General features: G+C 44.1%; 1 protein-coding gene across 1 annotated transcript; it reads right to left on the minus strand.

Moving 5' to 3' along the window:
• Nucleotides 1–2744: 2744 nt before the first annotated feature.
• Nucleotides 2745–11525, minus strand: NXNL2 (nucleoredoxin like 2). The gene is made up of 2 exons (XM_004697583.2): nucleotides 11224–11525; nucleotides 2745–3331 (listed from the first exon to the last, which is right to left on the minus strand). The coding sequence occupies exons 1-2, from the start codon at nucleotides 11523–11525 to the stop codon at nucleotides 3163–3165; spliced, it is 471 nt and encodes a 156-aa protein (XP_004697640.1). The 3' UTR covers nucleotides 2745–3162.
• Between the last annotated feature and the right edge of the window lie 86 nt (nucleotides 11526–11611).

Genomic DNA, 11611 nt, shown 5'->3' on the forward strand with positions numbered 1-11611 from the left:
CCTTCAGGACCAGTGGTGAGTGGCAATACTGGGGGAGTGGAAGGAGGGTAGAATGGAAAGGTGGAACCAATTACAAAGATCTACATATAGCCTCCTCCCTGGGGAATGGACAACAGAAGAGTGGGTGAACAGGGCAAGATATGACAAAATAATAATTTATAAATTATCAAGGGTTCATTAGGGAGCGGGAGGGGGGAGGGAGGGGGAAAATGAGGAGCTGATGCCAAGGGCTTAAGTGGAGAGGAAATGTTTTGAGAAATGAGGGTAATGAATGTACAAATGTGCTCTACACGACTGATGTATGTATGGATTGTGATGAGTTGTATGAGCCCCCAATAAAGTGATTTTAAAAAATGATGATGGCAACATTTATATAAATGTGCTTGACACTCTGGATTGTTATAAGAGCTGTACAAGCCCCCAATAAAGTGATTTTTTGTTTTTTAAAGAAAAAAAAGAAAATGGTTGACTTTCAGCCATTTTAGGAAATGTATATGATCAAGAACAGATGGTACTAAAAGAAGTTCAAAATGCACTAAAGACATTGGCAAAAACAAGGTTCTAAGAAGTGATGGAATACCAATTGAGGCGCTTCAACAAACATAAAACACTGTAAATGCTCACTTGTATATGCCAATATTTGGAAGACTGCCTTCTGACAAGCTGAACTGAAGAGTTGTGTATGCATGCCTCGTCCAAAGAAAGGTGATCCAACAGAATGTAAAACGTATCTAACAATATTAGTATCATATACAAGTAAAATTTTGGTGAAAATAGTTTAAAAGCAGTTTCAGACATACAGCAGGTAACTGCCAGAAGTTTAAACTGTTTCAGAAGACATGGAATAAGGGATATCATTACTGCTATCGGATAAATCTAGACTGAGAGTAGAGAATACCAGAAAGATGCTTACTTGTGTTTTATTGACTATGCAAAAGCATTAACTGTGTAGGACATAACACAGTGTGGGTAGCATTGTGAAGGAATGGGAATTCCAGGACATTTATTTGCGCTCATGCGGAGTCTATCTGTAAACCAACAGGCAGTTGCTCAACAGAAGAGAATGCTTCATGGGTGAAAATCAAGGAAGGTGAGGAACAGCTTTGTTTCCTCTCACCATACTCACTCAATCTGCAGCCTGAGCAAAGTATCAGAGAAGCTGGACTATATGAAGAAGAACATGGCATCCAGATTAGAGAAAGATTCATTAACCAACCTGCAATATGCACACCATCTTTTTTGCTGAAAGTGAAGAGGACTTGCAGCACTTACTGATAAAGCTCAAGCACTACAGCCTCAATATGGATTACACCTCAACACAAAGCAAACAAAACTTCTCACATCTGTACAGATAAACAGAGAAAAGACTGGAAGCTGTCAAGGATTTCCTCTTACTTGCATCCACAATCAAGACCCATGGAAGCAGTAGTCAAGGAATCAAATGGTGTATAGCGTGGGGCAAATCTGTTGCAAAAGACACCTTAAAAGCATGAAAAACCCAAGATGCCATTTTGAGGAGCAAGGTTTACCTGACCCAAGGCACAGTATTTTCAACCATAGGCATGTGAAAGCTGGACCATGAAGCAGGAAAAATGAAGAGCTGATGCATTTGGATTAGTGATTTTTAAAAATAATAATTTTATTGGCATATACTTCATATATCATAAAATTTAATTTATCATCATGTAGATCACATATCATAAAATATAATTTCAATATATTAAGATTTGTACAATCATTACCACAATTTCAGAACAGTTTCTTCTTCTGCCTATTGCTGTTGGCTTCCCATTCCACCCAGCCCACTTCCTCCCCACCATGCCCCTAGGCAATTATCAATCCTGTTACTGTCTATATATCTACCTATCCTGGATTTCATATACAGAAAAGCATACAAAATAAAACAGCAAACAAACAAAACCATACCACCAACAAAGACTAGACAAAACACAGAAAACCTTTAAAAAGGATAAAGGAAAATATTAAAATATTAAAAACTAAAACAACTTCAAAAAGGAGACCCAATGATGAAGTACATGTTATATTTTAACCTACCTACCGCACATCTGCCATAAAGGACTTACAATGCTCTCTGAGAGCAAGGCTATTCACATCCCTCAACTATGAACAGAGGGGATTCACCAGAGGCTTGTATATTATAGTAATTTGGAAGAATATCGAAACATTCACTTACAGAAATAAAGAGCAGAACTGTACTAGAAGTAGAACTAGGATGTTCCTCAGAAGCAAGGATGGTGAGATTCTCCCTCACATACTACTATGGACAAGTCATCAGGAGGGACCAGTGTCTTGAAGACATCACGCTTGCTACAGCAGAGGGTCAGAGACAAGAGGAATTGATACAGAGGCTGCAACAATGGGCTCGGACACAACAAACTGCAAAGCTGGTGCACAGGCAGTGTTCCATTCATAGGGCCACTATGGATTGGAGCCAACTCACCGATACTTAACACCAACCCACCAGTAAATGTTAGAGTTGAGCTTGAAGAAATGAACACATAGCCTTGAAATTTTTCTGTTTTCCTAGACTCTTATTTTGGTATTTAAAAAAAACTACGAGGAATAAAAAAAAAGAAATGAAAAATCTAAAGACATACATAATTCATTAAGAACTACCACCAGTGAGATTTTTTTTTAATTAGACTGTTTAACTATAGTACTTAGGAGCACTTATTGTCTTCCTATCTGTACTTGGTTAAGATTGAAAAACAAGGAAACCGGGGTCATGGGGTAGAAATACACTTGTTCATTAAGGCACAGATATTCTATAAATTTTATTAATAAATACAGTTGTGAAAATATATTATTTAAATAAATTTATCATCAGAAAACTTTGTGCATATATTATTTTACCTGGGAGGCCTGTACAAAAACCATTTTGCATAGATTTTCAACAGCTCAGTATGAATAATCAAAGATCTCATCTTTCACTCATGGGAAGAAGTTATGGCAAGCATAATGCGGTGCGTTTACAAAGTGGCAAGGGTGTGTCCTCCAAACATCATTTACTTGCCTCTAAGCTGAAATTCGGTCCAGCTATGCCAACGGGGAAAAGAAACTACGTGCGAGCTTTTTGTTTCCCATGGGAGAACAGGAGACAGCGTGAGGTGCGCAGGCCCTGGACATCTGAGATTTCCAACTTCAACCAGAAAAATTCTGAAAGACGTCAGCCGCCTCCACCCAGCGCTGGAAGCAGGAGAGGCCATGCTCCCGTAGCTGCTTCCGTCCTCTGTCAGTAATGACCTCTCCGCTTTGCTTCACAATCACGAGCTTGGGGATGGCTGTGATGTTGTACATCTTCTTCAGTTCTCTGGTGGGGGGACGGACACATAGCAAAAGATTACCGTTCTTGTTTGTGTAGCGCTCACAAGTGATACTGTTTATTTTTTAAACAGTCTTCTTGGCATATAATTCACATATCACACAATTCAATAACCTAATCATATTAAGATCTATACAATCATCAACACAATCGGTTTTAGAACATTTTCTTCTTTCTTGGACTTATCGTACAACCTCCTCTGCCACACCTCTAAGAAATCCTTAATTACAGTTTCTGTGGCTTTACCTATCCTGGATTTTATATACACAGAAAATCAAAACAAAGACAACAATAAAAGATGAGCATTTTACCTTGAGTGGGTCAACACCACACATGCAACAATAGAAGAAGGTATTCGCACACAACCAGTTCACAACAAAACTTCCACAAACCCTTTAGAACATAGTCCACTACCAGCTCTCCCTCTTATGTGGCTGCTGCCACCGCCACCGCCACCGCCACCACCATCAGCTGTCAAATGAACTCTGACTCACAGCGATCCCGTGTGTAGCAGGATAGACCTGTACTTCGGAGGGTTTCCATAGGGTTTGGGGGGAGTAGCTTGCCGGGCCTTTCTTCACAAGTATCTATAGGTGGACGGAAATTGCCATCCTTTCAGTTAAGAGCTACACAATTTCACCATTTGGGCCACCCAGATACTCTCCCAAGTTCCCCATCAATTCCTTTTGGGTCTCCTTGTTTCTTGTTGCCATAGGGTTTATAAGCCAAGGCTGTCCAAGAGAATTGTGCAATGATAGAAACGCTGTATAGCTGAGCTCTTTAATACAGTAGTCACATGTGGCTAGTTAGTACCGGTAGTGTGACTAGTGTAAATGAAGAGTTAAATTTTAATTGTTTAATATTAATTTGAATTTGAATAGTCACATGGGGTTAGTGACTACTATACTAGACCATGCAGTTCTAAACCCAAATATAAACACAGTGATTTATATCCATTTGTATATTTCAAGAGGTTAAAATAACCCGGGCACATACAACAGTAAAAGCTGGAATTCCATAAATGGTAATAGTTGGAATTCCATGAGTTCTAAATAAACCCAAAGTCTTACTAAACTTTCCACTCTACAAAAGTTAGTGTGCTCTGATTAACATTATTCTAGATTAAATACGTGGAGTTACATTTACTATCATCTATAATCCCATAAGAGGCCTCTTTCACAAAACTACTTGTATTCCTTTAAGGAAAGGATCATTTGCATTCTTCCTTGTGCAATTCTCTCTGTAACCTTCATAGGGATTATTTCCCTCAAGACAGAACAGCTGAGTGGAAATTCCCTTTTCCATTTATCACCGTCAGCCTGCAAGGACTTTACATGAACAATAATCTGATTTCCTTTACCTGCCACTCTCAGGATTAGGAGCCTGAGGGAAGGAAAAGGGTATTTGGGAAGCTTTTATTACCCAAATCTCCGCATGATACCTCCACCAAGGGCTTCCTGCTGCTTTCTGGCACCCGGACCAAAGACAAAGCATTAGCTCCAGCTATAAAAAAATGGTGACTTCAGTGTAATTCCCTAAACTAAAAAAGACAGAAACGAAAGTTATTTTAAAAATCTATGATGCAATTGACAGTAACTCTGAAGTCTAGCTAGGAAACTTCAGGAGCAAGAACAGCTCGGAGAACAGGGGGATCCGTGTCACTGAACTGTACCTGTGGAAACCGGTAAGTTGGTCTGTGTTCCACCGGGTACATTCTGAACGACTATTGAAAGATCTGCCCTATCAGCAACCCCGTTACTTGTGCAGTCTCCAGTCACTTAAGTGACTCCAGTCACATCCAGTCACAGTGACTCCAGTCACATCGCTGGCCTATACTCATATGATTTCCTTTTCTCAACAGTGTTTTAAATTCTATGCCACTGGCTAAACTAATGACACAAGATCAATGCATAGTGGTTACACACTGGGCTGCTAACCACTAGGTCAGCAGTTCAAAACTATTAGCCAGCTGCGGGTGATTGAGGAAGCTTTATACTCCTGTGAAGACTTGTAGGATCTGAAACTCACAGGAGCAGTTCTAGCCTGCCCTCTAGGGTCACTCCGAGTCAGCGATGACTTAATGGCAGTGGCAATGATGCCCCAGAGGGATGATTGATAATGTTCTCTAACATAAAATGACAATATCTCTAAGGTGTACCAAAGACATAGATAAACCATAGATGCATGAATGGATTTTGAGCTTCCTCTTAATTCAAACCCCAAAGAACAATTAGTTATTATGACATGGCCCTGCTTGATACTGAAGATACTGAAGAGACCACGGAAGATATGGGTGCTATAGAAAAGTGTGGTGAAGCCTGATTTAGGCTCTTGGTCTGTCCATAGAGTTGTACACTCAGTCACAGTGATAAGAGGTCAAGGTTGAATAAAATATTAACAGTGCACATTTTGGTACCTACTATCCTAAAAAAAAAAAAAAGTGTGGTGAAGAAACTAGATGGTGCCCAGCTATCAGAAAGAATAGTGCCTGGGGTCTTAAAGGCTTGTCTTCAAACAAGCAGCCATCCAAGTATTGTAAATAATGCACTCCAAATCTAAAGGAAGGAATGGTCCCAGAGCTGAAATTGTGGACACCTGGTTTGCAGAAGGCTCTGGATGGTGATGGAAACCCCAAATCCATGTTGCAGGATCCAAGCATGGAAAGCCTCCGGTGAACCCCTTCTGATCATAGTTGAGGGATGTGGATAGCCCTGTCATCAGACAGAGTGCATTGTAAAATTGACTATGGCAGACATCGTTAGCTTAACATATAGTATCTTATCATTCGCTCTCCCTTTTGGCCCATTTAAAGTTGTTTTCGTTAGAGAGAACGGGAAACATACATGGATTAAGCCCTGTGGTCTTGGACCAGGGATGTAAACAGCCTTGCTACCATGCAGAATGGATTGGAAAGTGGGTTATTGCAGATCTACAGTTAAGTTAAAGATTTGCATCCTATCATCTGATCTCTCTCATGATACATTTAAAAATTTGTTCATTTTAAATATTTTTTACTCTCATTTCTATTGAGGTTTTTTATGTTTTACTTTCTTATTCTTGTTTGTTTTTAATGTTTTTCTCTATATGGAATCCAGGATAGGTGCTTGATAGAGACAGGAAGTGGGTTAGGGGGTACTTGGGGGTGTGACGGGAGGCTGGGGGAAAGAGGGAGCTGATAACAGTGAGTACAAGAAAGAAGAAAATGTTCTAAAAATTGCCTGTGGCCATGATTATACAACTCTTCCTGATATGATTCAACTATTGGATTGTAAGATATGTGGATGAGGTGGCAATAAAACTGTTTTTAAAAAATAAAAGAGAAATAAATACACATTGGATTTATCAGGCACCAACTGGGCACAGCCTGTTCATAATGCAAAAAAAGGCAGAAGCTAGAACCTAAGCTCTGTGATATGTAATCAAGCTTTGGCCAATCAAGGGACTGTGAAGCAGGCTGAGGTTTGAGCAAAAGAGGTTTGAAACCGTTTCTCCAGCCACCAGGATCAGCGCTAAAATCCCTGCCCTGGCACCCATGGCCTGGAGAGAAATCTAACTTTGAAACCACATGGGAGAAGCAAATAGCAACCACCCCTCCCTAAAGCCACTCCATTCCCTCTGAGTCTATCAGTTGTGTCCAGAGAGAATAGAAGGTGCTTTGGAAACAAATTGTTGTCAGATAGAATGAACTCATAATTCAGGAGTACTTGAGCCATTTTGTGAAAATGTAAGGGCCCTGTTTTTCCTTGTTTTGGGTCGTGCTGCAAAACTAGCTCCTTCACTTCACAGAGCATAACCTCCTCCTTGCCCCTGGCATAACTGTGCTTCTGGTTACCCAACTCTATCTCTAGCCTCTGCCCATCTCACCCTCCAGCAAATTGTTGCCAAGCAGATCTTAAACGTTATGGAGCTATGAAGAGAGAAAAAAACTGATGTGCTGGGTTGTCTAGTTTGGCTAGAACAGGGCAGAGTTGGGTATAGAGGAGACTTGGTAGGGAACCAATTACAAGGAACTATATGTGACCTCCTCCCTGGGGGACAGACAACCGAAAAGTGGGTGAAGGGAGATGTCGGACAGGGCAAGATATGACAAAACACCAATTTTAAAACTATCAAGGGCTCATGAGGGAGGGGGGAGCAGGGAGGGAGGGGAAAAATGAGGACCTAATGTTGGGGGTTTAAGTGGAGAGATAATGTTTTGAGAATAATGTACAAATGCACTTTACACAATTGATGTGTGTATGGATTGCGATAACAGTTGTATGAGCCCCTAATAAAATGTTTTAAAAAAAATTTAACTTGATTCAAAAAAAAAAAGAGGAGACTTGGTGTGGGAGGAGCGTGTGGGTCCACCGCTGAAGACTAGGTGGGGGCAGGATTCAGGCACCGGGAAAGCGAAAATGATGGTGCAGCAGCTTGAGTCAGGAGTAGCAACAATTCCTCTGTGCTTGACAAAAAATGAGATGGGAGAGGGAATGAGGAATTGATTGAATGAGAGCACTAAGGTCTAGAAAGGCAGTCAGAATAAATATTCTACTGATACAGCCTCAATGAGTGCGAAGATGGAGGATCCAAGGAAAATCAGAGTTGTATTGGGCAGGCTTTGGAAACAGAGAAGGGGTAGGGGTGGCTCCAGAGAAGGCAGGAAGGCAGATATGCAGAGAGGTTTGGTGGGAAGACAGATTTGAGAAGCCCCGGCACAGGCATTGACTCTGCAATGCAGTTGGTAATTCTACTTGAACCTTTCTCTAGAAAACAAGCCTAGGCCTATTTCATTTTTCATTAGATCCTAATCTATTGGCCTGGAGGACTAGGTGATGTAGAACCTGTTCAGGGCTGGGGAGTGGTGGTAAGAGAGATGGCAGGTGAGGAGAGGGCCAATAAGCATTCTCCCTGGGGTATACATTGCTCCAGAAGAGAGTATACAAGCTATGTTAAGGGATGTACAAAATCACTGTTGGTTGTGTCTAGCATGAGAGGCAGCATATGACCACATTCATGCTAGCAAATGTAGAAGCATCTACTTATCCTTTGAAAGAAAACGAATTTTACCCATAAGTCTAATAATAAAAGGAAAGGAAAGAATCATAGAAGCATATCTGAAAATATCGCTAAATCTGGAGCATCAGTAGAAGTTGTCTTCCATGAAAAAATAATAATTTATAAATTATCAAGGGTTCGTGAGGGAGGAAGGGTGAGAGAGGGATGGGAAAAAATGAAAAGCTGATACCAAGGGCTCAAGTAGAAAGAAAATGTTTTGAAAATGATAGTAACAAATGTGCTTGACACAATGTATGTATGTATGTATGTATGTATGTATGTATGTATGTATTAAGAGCTGTATGAGCCCCCAATAAAATGATTTTTTAAAAACAAGTTGTCTTTACTGTTACCCTTGCTACAAGTTAAGGAAGATACAGCCTCTCTCCACTGGACACATCTGTACCAAGCCACAAGGATAACAGAGTGGGAATGAGCTAATGTCCCAGCCCAGTGTCTGAACAGCTTTGGAACCAGCAGTAAATGTGTGCTTCTCTAGGGTGAAGGGCAGCACTGTCGCTGTGTTTTGCCTTTAGAGCATGCTGGAAAACTAAAATCCTCAGAACGTTGAGGGCACATGTGAGGGAATCTAGGCCCGTCCCTTCCCTGTCGGTGCATGTGCAGCCATGACTAACTCTAGTTGCCCCTACAGTAAAACAAAAGGGGCAGATTTCTGTGGAGACATCTTCCTCAACTCAGGTGGACACTAGTACACAACTATGGCAAGTTTGTGTTTCCGGGGGCCTCCCTACTGTGCACTCCACAAATGGAGCATCAAGCTGACATGTCTGACCTGGACCCCATCTGAACACTGCACCCAGCACCCTGTCTTGTGTTTTTGCACACACATTGAAAACTTGAAGAGACTTGGGAGTTAGCAAAGGCCAACAGGTTCCTCCTGTTCTGAGCCCGTTCCTTTAAATGCCTGAGTCCCAATCCGGACGGGGGTTTCAGTTAAGCCAGGGGAAACACGTGCTTGGCTCTTTCTCCCCTCTTTGGGTGTTCAAGGACTTGGGAGGCGGGTGCGTCCCGGCCCCCCAACCCATAAGAATCTATCAATTCCCCCATCTCTGTTCTGAGCCCCTCTAGAGGAAATGAGCCCATCTTGGGGGATAGTTTGTTTCTTCAGACCCGTGCTAACTGAGAAGACCCTCCGTGCATCAGGGAGGTGGACCTTCCAGCTGGACCTGTAAGGATGACCACAGAGAGGAGAGTGGACCTCATGGGAGGTCTTCTGGGGAAAAAAAGAAAAGAAAAGAAAACTTGAAGAAATATTACTTGGAAGCTCAATATACCCAAACTCACACCCACTGCCATCAAGTCCAACTTTTAGCGACCTTACAGGGCAGAGTATTTACATTACGTTTTAGCTATTCCTGTTGTTGGCTATTTTCATTATGTTCGTGGCTCGATTCCATAAATCTAGGTTTTCAGGCAATTTATGGCAGTGCTCCAAGAATTTCCAGAAAGTGTTACATTTCCTAATTTGCCAATTGCAACGATCGGGTTTACAAAGTTCTGTCTGGAAAGCGAGGACAGGCACAACAAGCTAACTAAACTCAAGAAAATTAAAAACTGATGGGGGGCTGCTCCCCCACTCTCCCAGGTAAGGATTTTGAAATAACCGTACCCTGAACTGCTTAGCTGCCTCCCACTGGCTACCAAGAGCTCAGAAATTTCAACCAGGTAATGTGAGGAAGCGCTGGGAGCTCCACAAAGCCCTGAGAGGTGTGCTGCTGGGTGCTAACACCAGGTATCATTTGAAAGGTTGGAGGACTGAATGCTACAAAAGAAAGATGTGGTGACCCACCGCATAACAATCAGCCACGAAAACCCGAAGGCGTCCCACCTGCACTCACAGCACCTATAAGATATTTACCCTTCAGAGGTGACAGGAAAATCAGAGAAGCCAGATTTTCTAAATTAGTCTTAGATCACACTTTACTAGGAACACCTGCGTGCCCCATGATTGGTGCCTCTGTCATAACCCTTCTTGGCGGAGGCCACACATCCTCCCTGAAATCCTCCTCAAGCCTGCCAGCCTCCTCTCGGAGCCCACTGCTACAACCAGGGGAGGCCGGAGCAAGATCAACTTCCAGTTCGCTGCAGCGAAACTCTGCAACTTAACGCAAAGGTGGGGGGCCTGCAACAGCAAGGGGCAGACCCCAGTCCTTCAGGAATAGAGGGTTTCGTCTCCTCTAACATCTGCCCCTGCATGAGTCCAGGAGGCTGGTTCTTTCCACATTTCCAAAAGCTTTCACAATTACAAAATTGCAGTCACTGCCAATAAAAACAGAGCCACAAATAGAGCCCAGTAAAGGAGCTCCCAGAGGACCTCACGCCCCATTCAGTCAAACCTACCTTCTTAACGCTTGCGACATTCTCGTTAAGGCCCAGCTTGTCCTATGTTGTGCCTCTCACACTAGTGCCTTACCTGCCGTCCTGCCCCGCCCCGTACACACACTCCCTCTCCCTCTTCCTCCCCCCGCCCCCCCTCTCCCTCTCCCTTTGTCCCTCGCTCCAAGGGAATTGACACCATTGCAGGACCAGGCCGCCTGTGCCTCCGCCTGCAACCTCAGGAGCTACGGTTCCCAGAGTTCGGTCAGAGCATCGGAGCATCCCTCTCCGGAAAAGCCCGTTCCCAGCCGACGTGGACCGAGGCGACCGAACCGGGGCTGGGGAAGCAATCCAGCCCCTGGCTGAGGCTTGTTCGAGCCAGTAAGCCGCCAACCTGTGGAAAGAAAGTTCTAAGCGGGGCCATGGGGAGGGGAGGGGCAATGGCGCCCGGCGCGGCAGCCCCAGGGAAGGAGAGTGCGCGGCCCGGCGGCCCCGCCCGCACTCACAGCCGCAGCGGGTCGTGGAAGGGCAGCGCCAGCCAGGCGCCGTGCATCTCGCGCATGAAGGCCAGCATCTCCTCCGCGCTGCCGTCGGCTGACACGAAGACCACTTCGAAGGGCGCGGCCGGCTGGGCCTCGTGCACCAGCTCCGTGTAGAAGTCGCAGAGCAGCGGCGTGAAATCGCGGCTCGGCGCGCAGCGGCCGGCGGCGAAGTACAGCGCCACCACCTTGTTCTGCAGCGCCGCCTCGGCCTCCACCGCCGCGCCGTCGCGGGCCCACAGGCGCCGGCCGCCCAGCACGTCCACCATGGCGCGGCTCGGGCACCCCGGGCCGGGCCACCGCTCCTGTCTCGAATTTCAGCCGGGGCAGGGGCGTCGGCACGACGGTAAAAGGA

Source organism: Echinops telfairi, unplaced genomic scaffold, assembly GCF_000313985.2.
Source record: "Echinops telfairi isolate 266 unplaced genomic scaffold, ASM31398v2 ScPeMD7_1;HRSCAF=3_0, whole genome shotgun sequence".
In the NCBI taxonomy this organism is placed as follows: domain Eukaryota; kingdom Metazoa; phylum Chordata; class Mammalia; order Afrosoricida; family Tenrecidae; genus Echinops; species Echinops telfairi.

Coding starts and splice junctions, on each gene's coding strand:
- NXNL2 (XM_004697583.2), bottom strand. CDS start 11,525: ATGGTGGACGTGCTGGGCGGCCGGCGCCTGTGGGCCCGCGACGGCGCG. Junction 3,332..11,223: donor TTCCACGACCCGCTGCGGCT/GTGAGTGCGGGC, acceptor TCCCCCCACCAG/AGAACTGAAGAAGATGTACA.